Genomic DNA, 17,444 nt, shown 5'->3' on the forward strand with positions numbered 1-17,444 from the left:
TGCCTGGACCTAAGCTGCCCTTCCCTTCCTCTGTATGCTCATCATTCAAGACTTGGTTTAACATGTAGTCACTTGTGTGAAGACTTCCCCAGCTCCCCGCCCCCTGATGCTCTCACTTGCACCCGTCTCATCATAATCATCTCTATGCACGTTCCTAAACTGTGTGCTGTGGAGCATTTACAGCCCTTGAGACATTAATACGTGTGACACAAAAAAAGGGTCCCGTGGTCAAATAAGCTAGGAAAATACTGGATTAAATAAACTGTTTTCTTTACTGAAAGACTTCTTGGTCCTGCCAATAAGACAGAAATAAAGCATGCACTATTATCAAACCATGTCACCCTTTCATCACAAAGTATTTATGAACATTTCCTGAGAGAGTAGAGGTCTAAGGAACATGATGTTAGCAACTACTCTGGCCTGTGAGTTTCGGGGACTGAGTCACGGCCACCTTTGTACCCCCAGCATCTTCACAGTGACAGACACACACTGGCTACTCAGGGAATGCTCGGCATAAATAAGAAGTGACGTTAAAGAAAGAAAATCTGCACATTTCTTCAGAACTATGAAGGCTGTCGATCCAATTATAACCTTATGTTAGATCTTAAGACTTTTTGAGGGAATAGGTGTGGGTAAGGAAACGTTTTGTCCAAGAAAAGCATGAAAACAAGAAAACCTAGGGGATTAATATACTCCCTGAGGTGGATATGCCGATTCCACTCACTTAGAATCAGTGCCGTAATGCTTGTCTTTTGCAGTGTTGCTTTGTTTTTGCTGCTTTGGTTTTTAAAACATAAAAAATGTCAGTAGCATTAAGGGAAGCTTAGAGATACGGCTGTCCTTTAGTTTATTTTTCAACATTCACTAGCCACTTAACTACTATAAACAGATGTTCTATCAGTTCTAAGTTTCTAATTTATGTGTTTATTATCACATCTTTCTGATTTTGAAAAAAAAAATTAAAGGTTTATTCCATAAGTTCCTTCAAATTCTAAATGTACACAATTAAATGGTAGGTTAAAAAGAAACATAATTAACTCTTCTCTTCAAGGAGCTTAGCTTAGTGTTAGATGAAGAGAGAGAAGCAGCAGAATACTGACAGTCATAAATCCATCAGGCCCTATGTTCTTTCTTTACTGAGCATCAGCTGATTTTTATATACCTTATCTCATTAGATCCTGGTAACCATCCAAGGTACAGATAACACAGTCACCATTTAACAGATAAAGACTGTCCAAGGATACACATGGTAAGAGTATTCAAAGTCAAAGCTAACTGGCACAAAAAGCCTATAGGAGAAATGGGATAAGGCCTGTATCAAAGTAATTATACCATACATGGTAAACTGGTAAGTATATATAACATTTTTTTTCTCCTTTGTATCAAGCTTTTATTTCTGAAAAACCATGAATATTCAGGTGGACATATAATAACAATTATTTGGTAGGGGCCCAGATATTATGCTTTTGACATAGCATGAAGTTAATGACAACATACAGCAAAGGTATCTAAAAAGAAAACAAAAATTCTTGTCAGAGTTGATTCTCTCATTAACAGATTTCCTAACAAATTTAGTTAGTTCTTCCTGAAGATAGTGAGCAGTGGGATACTAACTTCATGCTAATTTTGACGATGATTTCTCTCTGCCACTATATATTTTTTTGTAATTTGAATATACTTTATTTTTTTCATTGACGTATAGTTGACTTTTCAAAAATTCGACATAAGATGCTATAATTAATTGTTCAGAGAAAATTGGAGCATTCACTGAAGGTTCTTGGGAGACATTATGTTGGTCTTGGTGGGGAACTTTAAGGATTTAGACCTAATGAACATGGTACGAAGGTAAAGTGTATACATAAAGCATTGCTCATTTATTCAATCAATGTTCATTTACTTAAAACCATCATGTGACTCAGAGTTAAGCAATCGACCAGACAAGGAAGATTCAGACAAGTAGACTGTCGTTTCTGTCCTCATGGACCTCAGGATCAGAGATTGGAGGGGCACTTCAAGGAAACAGTTCCCTTTGGCTAGGCTACATGGTAAGCAGTTAAGGTGAGTAAAGGAGAATAGTGGGACATCAGACTGGACTGGTTAGCTAGGTTCAAACTAAAGGGCTCTGAAACAGTGAACTAATGAAATGACCCTTCATTCATTACATTCAAACAGGGAATCCCGTAAAGTCTGTACTTAATTTGGTTATCAGTTACACCTTAGAAAAAAATCCTAACATCAACATCTTTGCTATACACGTAAAATGCACAAAATGGCAATTTAACATATAGTTCTATACAGTGAAATGATTTCCTTGTTCAAGATGGCCCATAGTAATAATGCCTTGATACACACAGTGAATAAAAAATACTTCCAAACAAATGCATTCACAAATGCCTCTAGATCTTGAACGACAGCAATATTATTTTGATGCACAATTTATGTTTTATCATAACTGCGTGTGAATGGAATGTAAGATTCTTCTTACTGAATTTGGTAGATATCATGATATTTTGTTTCTTTTTTTTAAAGAATGAATCATGGAAAGCTGTTAAGAGTAAAGAATAGTGATTACACTGAGTCCCAAACATTCATAAATGATGCGGGAAAAGATCTGAAAAGTAGGAGACTGGGGTTTCAGAGTTAAAACAGTTAGAGATAAGAAGAAAGAAAGAAAATAAAAACATAGTTGGCATCTCTCCAGGGCTCAAAGAAAGAGATGGAGAGAAGGCAACCTCACTAGGACTATGATCCCTCAACACCAAAATTCTACATAGAGCTCTATTACTCCTTATCGTGTCACTGCAAAATACCATAAAATTGCCACTGTCTTCCCTATTATAATCCCACTTTGAAATGCTTGCACTGTTTAAATGATATTTACCTGTATAGAAATTAAGGGACTGCCTCCATTGCTCTGGGCCTACCTTGCCCTCATATGTCTTTTGCACTTGAATCTTAGAGAACACAGTTTACTCTGAGCAAACTTAGCAAGAAAAATAATCCACCCTAAATTGTTTATTAGGTTTAATGGAAACAAATAGCATTCAGAAACACTGAGAAGTCTTTACAATGATTCTTGCTGAATTTAACAGAATTCTCATACATGCAATTCTACTACTGTAATCTCTCAATTGATTTCTTAGGACCCTTTCTAAATCAGTGTGGTCAAAATCCTCTAATGGTCAAGTTCAACTGTAACAACAGAGTACAGCAAGACCATTAACAAAAACGAAAATAATTTTCACCTTCTCTGAACTCTTGTAACTCTTTATTGCCTCATCTAATACCAGCATTTTAACACTGTCACTGGTGCCTCCCATTTACACAAGATAGTTCAGAGAATCAAGATTTATGGATTCTGAACTAAACCTGTAACCCAATAAGAACCAGATACTGACCAAAGAGGTTAGCTACACACTGAATACACTGTATTGGTTCCCTGTAACATCAACTCTTGTGTGTTGTCAAAACACAAAGAGAAGTGAGAAACCTAAAATGGGAATTACCATTACAGATGAATTACTATACTGGCTCATGGTGTTAACTGTTTTACATGGGCAGATCCTGACTGACAGCTAGATCAGGAAACCATGATCCCCTGAGGCTATATGAAAAAAACACTTTGGTGTAGATGTGTATGAGTATTCTCTTGAGAGAGGGGTTCCCAACTTTAATCAATTTCAAAGGGGTCCATGATCAAAAAAAAAAAATTCTCTGGAAGGCAAGATCATCTATTAACACTGAAAACTATAGGTGCCCCGCTCTCCTTGGAAGGAAGAAAGAAATGATGGGCATGCAGCTATGCCAGAACTACAGTCTGATAGATTAAAAAAAATACTTTTATATTCAATGCAGTAACAGTAAAACAATTAAACATGATTTGAATTTAGAGAACTCAATCTGATTTATCACCTAGTTTGATACATCCAGATTTTTACCTGTATTGATAAAGAACATCAACCATGAGGAAATGATAAGGGAAATTCCTTGATACACTGATGGCCTACAATCTCCTACACTTAAGCCAAAGGACATGGTTGTTAACTACTCATTGATAGGTTACAACCCCCTGAGCAAGGCCAGACTTTATCAAACGTCCCAAAAGGCATCAGAATTCACTCTGGGATTTAACTAATCATTTGAATAAGTGCTGTATAAATCAAAACAGCAATTAACCCAATAAATTATTCAAATTATGTATTTTAAATAATAGTCCTGTCCTTGTTTATATTGGTAAGACAATAAAATTTCTAATTTATATAAATTTAAAAACTGACAGTTCCTCATCCATTTCATTTAACTCAACACTGAGTCTCTAATTCACTGTATGTCAGACACTAAACTAGGAATAAAGCTACAAATACAAATAACAATCAACAAACTCAGATTCAGCAGGGAGGGGAGACAAAAAGGGAATCAATAAGCTAATACAATTACAATATAGCACATAGAAGGAGTACCTAAATTAGATGTTCTCTTGGATAAAGTAGTTCTTCGATTTTTAAAGGATGAAATACACTTAAAATATGACTTAAACATAATTTAAATGTTAGCAGAATCTTTGGGAGTTAGAATTCACAATTCAGAACAGTCTTGTTGATAAGAATTGCATAAGCAAGAAACTCTAACATGGCATCATAAAAAATGACTAAAACATATTGCAAGAGATAGAAATAGAGACCTTCCTTACATACAATTGTCAGGAAGAGGATTATTTGTCAAATAATAAAAATTAATGTAGAACGAAGTCCAAAGCAAACATAATATTCCTATAACCTGCTAACCTTCTAAAATTTTAGCTTCCTGGAAATACTTTACATTTACATTATGCTTTGTAATTTTCTAGTGTTTTCTCACCATTCACTCTCTACAACAATGTCACCATTACAGTACTTTTAGATGATGTGCTTGTAGGTATTGCATGTTAATTTGTTTCACACTTGAGGAACAGACTGAAAACAAAACCCTTTTGATTAATTCAAACCTGATATTCCAAAATAAAGTATAAATCCAAAGAGTCTATTAACAGAATTTCAAGAACATTCAGAGGATGGTTATATATGTCAAAATCACATCTTTTACAACAATGAATTCTAAGGATCTCAGTGCATTATCCCTCAGGCCCTCTTTTCAGACTCATTCATCCCCAAGGACACATGTTCAACACAAGCAGCCAGACCACCCTGCTTCCTACCTGTCCATAATCTTTGCAGCAAAGAATGGGTAAGATCAGAGTTAGCTAGGTATTTTGCTTCAGTAACTCGGAGCAGCCACCTTTCAAATTAAGGTTTCATTTCAAATCACTGGATTTATTTAAACTCCTGTTCTTCTCTACCTCCTTGCCATGCCTACATTCATTCATACCATCCGTGCTGACCAAATCAAAGTGCCCACCCCATAGCCTTTATGCTCATGACCGTCTCCTGCCGTAAGAATCAATTAGACTATCAAAAATTCCTTTCCCACTCCACCAAAAACGCCACCAGTATTCTACTCAAAGTTTATGTACTTCATATAATTTGTTCAGGCCAACATGACCATTCTTTGTTATTTAATTCTGTTACAAAACTCCAAACTCTAGCAGGCTGCAGTCCACCCAGTTTCTGTTTCTTAATATTTAGCATTTAAAAATTATTTTAATACTACAGATAGTCATATATGCTTACACACCTATGTTAAAGTTTTAAGAATTTACGCTGACTCCTCTCCTGTTAGATTCTACTTTCTTAGAATAACTAATATTCATGCTATTATTAATAAAGCTAACATTTATTAAGTGCCTACCATGTGGCAGAAAACATGAAGAGCTCTAAATGTGCACTGTCTTGCTTATCCTCAAAGAACCATTTGAGTTAGGTACTACTACTGTTCCCAGTTATTTAAGGAGGTCATAGAGGCTCTGAAAGTCAAGTAATTTTCTCAAGTCGAAACAGTGGTGGATCCCTGAATGGAGGTTTGTCTATCTCTTAAAGAATTTGCTTTTGATCATTATATATTCTGCATCTTACAACTGATCATTTTCAGCTCTTGTAAAACTTACTGCAGTATTTCAAATATAGGGGGCTCTTTATCAAGAGGTCCTGAAAAGAAAAACAATATAAAATCAAGTGTTTTATATTTTATATAATCAAGTGTTATATTTTATATAATCAAGTGTTTATTTTTTCTTGCAAATTTACTCTTCTGCTTCTGATACAAAATAAAATGCGTAAAGCTTTTCGTTAGCCCAGAGAGTATGGAAAACAGCTTTTATTATACTGTACAAAATAAACATCCCCCCTCCCTTGTGTAATCCATAATAGTTTGACAAATATCATTTTATGCTTAGTTTTCAACCAGTAAGTCACAATCCATTTGCAGTAGTGTTCTGCAATGGTAACCAGATTTCAGAATATCCCCAAAACTTTTGGGCTCATTCTTTACCAACCCACCAAAATTCAATGAATTTTGCTGGGCACCTTTTATGAGTAAAAGGGGCTAGGCCTTGTATATAATTCATTTCACATCAGTAGCTTATTCTTCAGTACTTTACCTACCCATGATGTAGTAGAAAGGTATTCATTTTTAATTGAAGAGGGCTGGTGTTTTGGCAATGAGAAAACAGACTTTTAAGACACAAAGAATATTAAATATCCACATTCTTTCTTCAATTTTATTGCAACAATTCTCTCCAAGTTGTGTTAACTTTAATGACTGAAATAACGTAATATTTACATACTAGTTTCTAATTTAATAAGAAGAAAAAATTTATCTGCTGATCAATGATCTGTAGGAGGTGGTAGGAGGAACGGTCAATAGTTCTTCAATACAAAGCCATATAAAATACTAAAACACTGAAACCCTTATGAAGAATAACAAAACTAAGCTGCCTTTTCAATACCATGTTAATTTCTTTTAAGAAATTATACTACCAATTTTTAAAACTTAAAGCTAGTATTCTCTCCCTCAGTTAAAAAAATCATTTAAAAATAAAATTAAAAACCCTTAAGCACCTGCAGATACAGTTCTGTCAGCGGAACTAGAATTGCAAAACATTCTTTTTGTAAAATTGATTACCACCACAGATAAACTATTTCCTAATTGTTGACTTTAATCAATTACTCACCACAAAACAAAGCATTACATAATGTGGTAAGACAAGTGTAAAATCTCGCAACACATAATAATAATATTCAGCAGGAAAAATGTAACAAATAGGGAACTGGATGTGTGTGATAGATGATGACCGAACTTCAACCAAATATCAGATAAGCAAATAAAACTGTCTTCTCTCGTGATCCAACCCTTGCCATTACATGAACGCACACAAGGCACAGAACAATAAAAGTCAATCCATGATTAACCATAACCACAGGCAGCCTTTTTTTTTTTTTTAATAAAGCAACAAGGGCCTAAACCCTAACAACTATCCAGCCAGATAGCGCTTGGGACTACAGAAAGAGGAGCAAGAAAACTGACGCACACCAGAGTACGCGCAGCTCAATATATTCTGTTGTACTGAAAAATAACAAAAAAGGATTTCTGGATCATGCATCACTTTGTCCATACTTACATTTTAACTTCCTCCAACTAACATAAACAGTTAAAACAGACTATAAATTCAAAAAATAATCCAGGATATTTCCACTGCTGTCTGCCTCAAAAACTATATCTTCAGGTTAACAATTCTGTATGGTCTAGACCGGTGGTTCTCGTACATGGTCCCTAAGCCAGCAGCATCGGCATCATGTGGAGACCTGTTAGGATGCACATTATCGCCCCCACCTCAGATCTACTAAATTAGAAGCTTGTAGCTGTTGGGCCCACGAATCTGTGCCTGACAAGCCCTTCAGGTGATTCTTACGCAGGCTCATGTTTAAGAACTACTCTTTCAGACTTCACCTGAATCACTTTCAAAACTGTAGGATCAACGAACTTTGTAAGAGAACCAATGTGTTAGTGAATGGGTACTACACAGAAAGTTAGTGAGTTAAAGTACTAAAGCCAATAGTTATGATTCTAAGTAATTTCAAAATTAAACAGTTAATGAGAAAGCATTTAAATGATGGGAGAGCAGGATGTAGAAAGAGTAACTACCGGCCCAATACCACTATTCTACAAATACTTCAAACCCCTATATTTTTGTTCCCAATTATATTCACCTTTCTCCACCTTTTTCAATACATTTTCTCTTCTTCTAGAGACCAGCAGTTTTGGGCAAACTACATTGGACTTATAGTCCTTGCCTACTTTACTTCTGCCTCAAGCCATTATTTACCTATCTAAAAGTGAGATTAAAAAACCTGTCACCCCTGAATAGGTGAAAAGTAGATAAAAGAGCTTGAGTTTCCAGTTCAAGCAATCTGAGAGATCACTGAATATGTCACACCTTCACTTTAAGGACATTAAAGCAGAAAAGTAAGTCTCCAAAGTCCCACAGTCCATGGCAGAACAGCACCTAGAACCCACATTTTCTGACTTTAGTTAATTTACTTTTTTCAATATTCCTTTTCTCTTGCCTTTCAAGAAATCTAGGATAAGCAAAAAATTTGAGCAGAAAAGAAAAAGCTCAATTAAAAAAAAACATGAATCAACGTAATGAAAGGAAGACTATTAGAGAAAGAACAATAAGAGCAAAGCAGGTGTGTTTCAAAATAAATATGTCTACTCCTATTTCTAATCTTGCTTTCAACATTCTTTTGTTGGGGGGGAAAGGGGAGGGGAAGGGAGAACTTTATCTTTAAAAGTTCATGGGGTTTTCTTTTGTGGAAAATTTAAAAAATTAAACTACTAAAATGTCTGTACACTGGTGCAGACCTGTTTGATGATTATTAAACTGAGGGTTCACTTAGATCTTAGGATTCAAAACTTGCCACTTTCTGAATGTAAAGAATCTCAGAATTTAAAAACAAGTCTTATGAATTTCAATTTGAAATTCTCTACAGGCAGGGTCCTTAATCTGGAGTCCACGGGTAAGTTTTCTACCACCACCCATAATATATATTACTCAGTTATTTTGGTATATAAACACGATTGTACATTTTTCTGAGTCTACAGCTGAAATTAGGTTGTCAAAGGTGGTGACTCAAAATTAGAATCAATACTTTCCAAGTACAAAGAGATTTAGGAAAGGTCAACATACAAAAGGACAGATTTTATTTATATTAGCAAAATAATATTTTAAAAGTATTCACCTATGGTTTTACAAATTCCAAACTCACCTAATGTAATTTAAATGTGTTTTCAGTTTTTAAATTTCATCTACATACTACTTTTCAGGAGCACACTTCTGTTCCAAATATAGATCACACAACTTATCTCTACTAGTGTTTTCCTTTGAATAGCAAATCCAATCAGTAAAAGACAATCCCTTTTAATTCAGACAATATGTAATTTTATTTAAATTAGAAAGTATTTGTACTTCCTACAATCTAAGTTTCTTTGATTTTCCCACTCTACTAAAATTCTGTTCATGAACAGTTTAAAAACTCACATTTGCAAATGTTCCATACAGTTCAAAAAACTCCAAATGTGTGGAAACAGCATTTGTCAATTCAAATTTATACTGTTCTATCAAACTCTGTACTTGCAGACATCTCCACATTTTTTTTATCTTTCATTTTCCTTTCCTTTAGATCTAGAAGAGAATTACATAGAAATATTCCAATAAAGGTTGGACGAGCGTAACTCATCTGAATATTTTAAAATGACTTTATAATTTCAAGTTGAAGAGTAACACCAGAGCATATTACGTTGTTTTGTTTTCACAACTAAAACTTGCTATAGAGTACTCTAATTTCAGTCAAGAAGTTAAATCAGTAGTCAAAACTGGTTTATCACATTTTTTACTGAACAATGTTCAGAATGATTAGATACTTTAACATTTTTAAGAGTGCTTTCTAAATTATAAAACTCTGCAAAAACAAGGATTTTATTATCACCTCAAAAAGGTTTTATAGCATGTTGCAATGACATGATATTCCTTCTGTATTCCAGGCCATTCTCATGTCAACACTAAGGCTACATTTAAAAACTTACACATTGAGTCTTCAGATCCCCAAAGATATATTTTTCAACTCTCCCTCTTCCCTTGCATTTACCTCAGTGCTTTATAATTATGTATTATTTTATATAATTTGAAGCAAGTTTAAATACATTATTTTATTTGATCCTTAAAATAATTCTGTAAGTAAAAGTCAGTAACACTGCTTGCATTTTACTGCTAAGCCAACCAAGTTCAAGGACTTAACTCATATTTACAGGATCAGAAAGTGGCAGTCTGAATTTGAACCTGCCTCTTTCCTCTTTAGAATCCACTGATAGTGTCTCAAATATAACTTCAACTCTGAACTTTCTCTTTCCCCAAACACACTCCTGTATCAACAACCTGTATTTATCTTCATTCTTATGATGTTACTGCATTCAAGAAATTATAAAGCTAATATGTTCAGGTTTGGATATACAGAGGCTGCAGTGGCATATATGAGGGAGATAAGACAGAAAATGGTTGACTGTGTTAGCTGTGAACATTAACACATTAAAAGTCTTTTCAAAGACTTTTAAATTAAAAGACTCTTGAGAAAGACATTAAAATGTTTTGAGTAAAACTACAAATTTTTAAAAAATTAAAGCAACCCACACTTCTCAGTAGGAGTTAGATTTAGTCCATATAGAAGAGATCCAGGAAGAGACATGGGAACATATGTATATGTATAACTGATTCACTTTGTTATAAAGCAGAAACTAACACACCATTGTAAAGCAATTATACCCCAATAAAGATGTTAAAAAAAAAAAAAAAAGAAGAGATCCAGGTATCAAAAACCACACACTGGAACAGAAGGCGGCTGGCCTCTCACTGGCTTCTCAGGGCCTGCATTCATTAGTATTGGTAAATAATCAAACCACCAGGGTTTTCCGATGTAACTGGAAAATTACTTTGAAAGCAAAAAGTAATAAACTGCTACTTAAAATGTGGAGTGTATTTTCCAGGATGAAGTATCTTTCTGAACTTTAAAGAATATGTGATATGGTTTGCTCAAGGAATAATAATGTACTTTCCCCCCAAAAAATAGGTTGAGTCTTCCTCTTAAATCTACCCCAAACCTAAATGTGGGAGCTTAACTTTAATTTCTGCCCACTAAATTTAGAGTTTATCCTTTTATTTCTAGAGTACATACTAAAAAATATTTTCCTTTTTTTAACATAGGACACCTTCTACATATAAGACAAATGGGCATTCAGGTGCCCTACTATCACAACTTTCCCTCCGTACTTCTCTTTAAAAGCTAATGTTTCAACATATAAGTCATTTTCTTAGTAATAGCTATACTGCTTATTGTAAATGTCTTATGTACAAAGAGAGTAAGTAATACTTGCATTTCTGCCTGTCCCTCCCTGTCCAATGCCTATAATTCAAAAGACATTTATGGAATAGTATTGAGTAGGGCCTCAATACTATTCCAACTGAATGAATAAATGTGGAAGACTAAGCACTCAATATGGATGCAACCCAAAGAGAATATGAAAGAAAGTAGAGAGGGAGGGATGAAAGACGGAAGGAAATTAGTTCAGTATATTTTCAGTGATTAACTGTTTTGCCCTCATAAGAATATCAAAGTTTCTCAACACTTAAATAATCCTTCTATATTTTTACATGATATTAAAGCAAAAATGTGTGGAATTTATAGGAGATACAGAATGGCCCTTAACAAAAGAAACAATATAAAGAATAAAGTTTATCTCATTTAAAAGTAAAATTTGTTAAGAGCACCATGTCTCACAGAACTTCTTTTGTGCCCCATATAAAATTCAATAAATCGTAGCAGTTAATTACTTGTCCTACAGTAAAGTACTTTAATACTAAATTAAAGGGCCACCCAAGCCGAAACACTGCTTGAGACTACTGACAGTAACAAAGTCACAAGAAAATTATTTCTTTCAATTACCTAGAATATGTATATACAATACTCTTAATGCTTTTGCAATTAAAGCCCCACTAGAGCAGAATGCTAAAATCGTCATACAAATGAGCTCACAAAAATCGAACTGACAGCAAGTTGCAGTGATTATCGTATGTGATTATTCTGGCTAATGTTTACTCACTTTAAAGAGACCGTTATTACTGGGGTCATTAAAATTAAATCTAACCTTCATCAATGAGTACATCTGCATGATATCACTCTATCTAAGCACTTGGGAATTTTTTGATGAGAAGCATAAGATAATGAAAAAATTAAGCTACAACTTTTATTTGTTTTCTGACATTCCAAATACTCTAAAAGCAAACTCAGACTTAATTTTTAAAGTAGTTCCTTTCCATAATCTTTTTAACTACTGAATCACCGATTCAACAGCTGATGAATTAGGAAACATTTCACCACTAAAAGTGAGTTTCTTACTAAGACCAGTTAATTATGTCAATATCCCTTAAGGCCATTGGGAGAACTAATAAACTATGTGCCTTTCCAAAACTGGAAGCTAGTTCAATTGCAACTTTGTCAGTTTGGAAGCCTAAGAAAAGAGTAATATGAATTAACTAATAATTCAAAAAGCCAGTAACTTTAAAAAAAAGAAAAAAAATAATTTAAGATTAACATCAAAGAAGTAGCATTTCTCATACTCTTGCATCACAGAGAGGTTCAATAGTGTGTCCCTTCAGAGCAAAAAGCTTCTTTTGGTCAAAATCAGAACCAAAGAGAGCCAATTACTGACTAAAATAGCATCTTTCATCATATGGTCTAATGCAGTGTCACTCAATCAGGAGCACATAAGCCCTCCACCCCCCCACCCCCCCAAAAAAAACATTCGGCAACATCTGGACACACTGTTTACCATCGCGACTAGGAGAGATGCTACTCCCTGGTTCCCAGGTGCTTTCCAAGCCCCTCCTGAGAACACTGTGTACATTCTCCAGCTGATGAGGGTAACTAAGCCCCCTAAAAAGAAGCACTCACTGAGATGCAGCTTGGAGGCATGAGGCCAAATAACTGTGCCTTCCCATCTCAAATTGTAGATTCAAACTGTCCCAAGCAGAGCCCACTAAGCTGGGGGTCACGGACGTTTGCAGAGTTCCAACACCTTTGTTTTTGCCAATAGAAAAAAACCCCAGGCTGGTCTAAAGTCAAGTATCATGACTAATCAAGATTTCTCTGCCTGCCAATGCCAACTCAGGAAGTTGACTTAATACAAATCCATCAAAGACAAATCTACAAAATGCCCACTACATTTTAAAGGGAGTTGTAGTGAAAAGAAAATGTCAAAAAGGCTGGTAAAGTTGTTGAACTGCTAGACCCCTCATCAAAATAAATGGGCTTCAAGAGGAACTGAGGCTGAACCAAGAGACAGCCACCCAGAGAGCAGAACTGGAGGCCAGCTAACAGGAATGAGGAAGGCATTCCCTAGGAGAAAGGGAATTCTCATTCCTACTGCAGTCCAGTGATCCTGGTGTGTGCTATTTCCCCTTCTCTCCTTTCCAGGTGGTGATTTTATCCTAGGTAACCAATTTCTCCTACACCATTGTATGTAGGGGTATGTTGGAGGTGTCTGAATTCACCCCTTATCACAGATGGCTGGTATAGGAGAAGAAATAAGAGAAGGCCTGAAAGGATTACTCATTTAAAACTGGAAACAGTAACAACCTGCCTTTAGGTCAGTGCACTCTGAGGAAGGAGGAGGTAAACTGGGTTTTGGTTTTAGGTGGAACAGTGAATGACAACTCTGCTAACCATCAACATATTCTGCAGTTTGAAAGACCACCTCTGACACAGGCCAAAAAAAGTAGGTTTGCATCAAGTTTTATCTGAAACTTGGGAATCTGGTTATCTGGATTAATCTTCTCCCTCCTACCACCCACAGAGCTCATATTAAGTACAAAAGAGTACTGATAACTGCAAAATCTGAAGAGTAGGAAAACTAAATAAACAATGTATATGTTTATTCAAAATGTGAACAAGTTAATGTTTCTGCCACTGTCAGAAGAAGAGCAATTAACCAGCCCATGTAAAACTACAGATATCATGCTTTAGGTCAAGGGCTCCATATTTTCCATACCATTTCTGTAAGTAGTCCAGTGCCTCCAAACGAGCACCAATCTCAAAAGTGATTCCAGGACGATTTGGGGGCTTTTTACTCATCTTGAGATCCTGTTCTTCGGATTTCTCTTTTCACTACCTCAAGAGAGAAAAAAAAAAAAATTAGATTCTGATGCATAAAAGGCACAAGGGATTAAACAGAATTTTTTAAACATTACATGAGAAGTTAAAATAACTGTCAAATTTTTAAGAAATTTGAATGATGATTACCAATACCTCTAGGTAAAGTACTGTACAACTTGCAGGCAATCTTAACAATGAATTAAGAAAAGGGAGATTAAAAAGCTAACTACTTTAAAAGAATGAATAGATGGGGATTAAAACTAACTAATGGCTAAAATGCTTTAAATTTTAACTCGAAAATACCCAAGAAAATTCTTCAGGATAACAGCTGAAAATGTTTTTCTGTCTTTGAAAACTCAGGACAATTGAGTATTCTGGCATATGACTATTGAAATTCTTAAGAGAACAAATTAACCAAGTTTTTCAACAAATATTTATTGAGTGCCTTGTAACATAAAACACTTGATAACACACTAAAGAACACAATGATGGAAGAAACAGCAGACACACTCTTCCAGTGCAGATTTAGTAATTCCTCTTGTGATTAGGATTTTTCATTACCTATGATCTCCCACCTTGGTAGCACATGATTCAATAATTTTAATTTAACATATAAACTTGCAGAGGAAATTTCTTTCTTTTTCTTCACATTCAACAAGCAACAATGATACAGACATTTCTTAACTCTGAGAATTTATTTCTACTATATTTCAACATAGTACCCACACTGACAATAAAAATGGTTGTACGTTAAACAAAAAACTACAAAGGAATACCTATTCCTCTCTAGACCACGAACATGTGGAATATTCACAATCCTCTTGGCCAGTGGCGAGCTAGCACACTTGAGGTAGCCTCTTTTTCACTAACTAGCACCAGAGGAATATGAATACATTTTGCAACAGCCCAATCAAAATATAATATTTAGTCAGGAATGGAAACCTACTGGGGGAGAGGAGAAATCTCTAAAACCGTTTTGAAATATAGAATTACTAACATGACTATGCTCCCTCCCAATTTAAAAAAGAAAACACACAACTGTGTCATGTTTTTTCAGTGGTTTTGTCACAATTCTAAAGGGACAAAACAGCAAGCATAAAAACCAACTGCCCTTTCCTCTTAGAAAGAATCTGCTAAGTAAGGGAAAATACATGCCACATATGCCAAATACAGCAATACATGTCATAAAAATACGTAAAATCAAACTTAAATACTCATGGGGCGGGGGGGGGGGAGATATCCTCCTGTCTGCCAGGGCAGCAGCAAAGATTAATGCATTAAAGTTAACAGTAGGCTCAGCCAGAGGGCGTTTGGTGCAAAAGAAACAGTAGTATGAATATTTTTAATAGCGGTCTGGTCAGTGTGCAACACACAAGGCAGTTACTTGTAGAAATGTAATCCGCCTTTTCTGCTGCTCTTCACAGGGAGAACTTAGTAAGGGGTAATTGAGAAGTTACACTAACATTTTCTAGGATCAAACTTAGAACCCACAAGAAGTGACAAAGTTAATACATATAATTCCCCCCCAGTGACACTGCGGGATGAGATGCCAGAAAAGGAAAGATTTCCTTCTTCTTGGGTGGAGAGGGGCAGATGGGGAGGGATCTGAATTAAGGAAAAGTAAGACAAATAAACAGTCTATTGGGGGAGAGGGGTAAAACCTGAAGCAGAAAGAGAAAGGGGGACGGAGAGAACGGAGAGGAATAAAAATCGGGAAGGAAAACGAACAAGAAAGCAAAAATATATAAGGGTGGTGAAACCTGAGGACCTGACAAATGGGAAGGAAGAGTAAATCAACTAGAAGATACAACCCTGGGAAAATGAAGCAATGGTCAGAGAATGGCCGCGGGGCCAAAAAACGGTGGGGGAAGGTGATGCGGGGCGGGAGGGGGCTGACCAGAGACAGACAGGAAAGGCTCAGACCGGGCGGCCAGGGTGCAGGAGACGCCTCCAGGTTTGACAGCCGTCCGGCCCTCGGCAGGGGGGGAAGGAAGGGAGGGGTAGAGGGAGCGGCGGCGCCCAGACAATAGGGGCGGCAAGTTACGGAGAGGGACGCGGGAGGGGAGCGGGCCAGAGACAGACACCAGCGCTGGGGTGTCCCGGGCGGCCAGGCGGGGGCCAGGCGGCCTCCAGGCCCTGCAGGCGCCGCCGCCTCTTACCGACTCGGCCTCCTCTTTGCACAGTTGCCGGGCTGTCCGGGGCCGAGCCGGGGCGCGAACAGGACGGCCAGCCCGGGACTCCGCCTCCGCCTCCTCCCAGGCAGCGGTCGGGGACGGAGCAGGAGCGGAGCGGAGAGAGCTGGGGCCGCAGCGCGGGGTCGGGCTCGAGGTCGCGCGGGAGGGAGCAGGTCCGAGCCCTCAAGCCCGCTCAGTGTCCGCTGCCATCGCCTCCTCCGCCGCCGGCCAGCCCTGACGCGACGCCGGCCCAGACGACGTCAGCCGCCCGCGACGAACCGGAAGCTGGCCTGGTCGCGTCACGTGACGCAAGAGGGTTTGGCCCGGGCCGTGCGGCCGATTGGAGGGCCGCCCTGGGAGGCGGGGCTTTGCGGCAGTTGGCTGACAGCTGGCGGGAGGGGCCCTGGTTACCGAAGGAAGGAACGCGGGCCCCGGGACCCCATTGGCAGTTGTGAAGTGTTTGACCTTTGGGAGGTGAGGACGAAGCCCATTGAATGTCACTGTTGTTGATTTGTTGGGAACCAGGTTCTCAAAATTCCTCAATCCCAGCACCCTGGGCAAACTTTTGTAAAGGCACACTGCGCACTTTCTTAGATATCCACCCCATTCCACATTAAGAATAGAGCAAATGGTTACTGTTATAAACTAGATAAACGTCTATTGAATGAATGCCTAGTGGCAGGAACTGTGCTGTAAGTACACCACATGACAACCACAATCGCACAATTGTATTCCTTTATAGTCTAGGAGATCCTTACAACACAAAAGGCAAATATTACTAAGACATTGTGTGTGTGTTGCGTGTGTGTGTGTGCAGCTCAAGAACCTATGGCTAAATTGACATGACTTTCCAAAATACACAACTAATGACAGCAGAACTACTTTTCTTGAATACTTACCATATCCCAAACTCTGTACTACGCACAGAAGAAAGTGTCCCCACTTTGGGGAAACCAACAAGTGAACACATTCAAAGCAATATTGAGATAAACATCTTTTTTCTCTTTCCAGTGTGCCACTCTGATTCTCAAGTTTTCTAAATGCAACACTGCATGCAAATAATACATTTATCATGCTTTACAGAGTGCAGTTAAAATAGCAAAGTATCACTCTTTAAGCTTCAATTATACTGAGA

At 37.2% G+C, this 17,444-nt stretch overlaps 1 protein-coding gene across 14 annotated transcripts in view; it reads right to left on the reverse strand.

Moving 5' to 3' along the window:
• PHF20L1 (PHD finger protein 20 like 1) overlaps positions 1 to 16,587 on the reverse strand; it is a 78,160-nt gene extending 61,573 nt beyond the window's left edge. For 8 of the 14 annotated variants that reach the window (XM_022554013.3, XM_089898708.1, XM_089898707.1 and 5 more), the window contains exons 1-2: positions 16,295 to 16,586; positions 14,032 to 14,151 (exon numbers count right to left, since the gene is read on the reverse strand). In XM_022554013.3, coding sequence (XP_022409721.1) covers positions 14,032 to 14,114 — 83 coding nt within the window. In that variant the 5' untranslated portion in view covers positions 14,115 to 14,151; positions 16,295 to 16,586. The other 6 variants (XM_089898703.1, XM_089898709.1, XM_089898700.1 and 3 more) reach the window with 3 other exon arrangements.
• Between the last annotated feature and the right edge of the window lie 857 nt (positions 16,588 to 17,444).

The sequence above is a fragment of the Delphinapterus leucas genome, chromosome 17 (genome assembly GCF_059928025.1).
Source record: "Delphinapterus leucas isolate spDelLeu-1000000601 "Yukka" chromosome 17, BTC_Dleu_Yukka2, whole genome shotgun sequence".
NCBI lineage: Eukaryota > Metazoa > Chordata > Mammalia > Artiodactyla > Monodontidae > Delphinapterus > Delphinapterus leucas.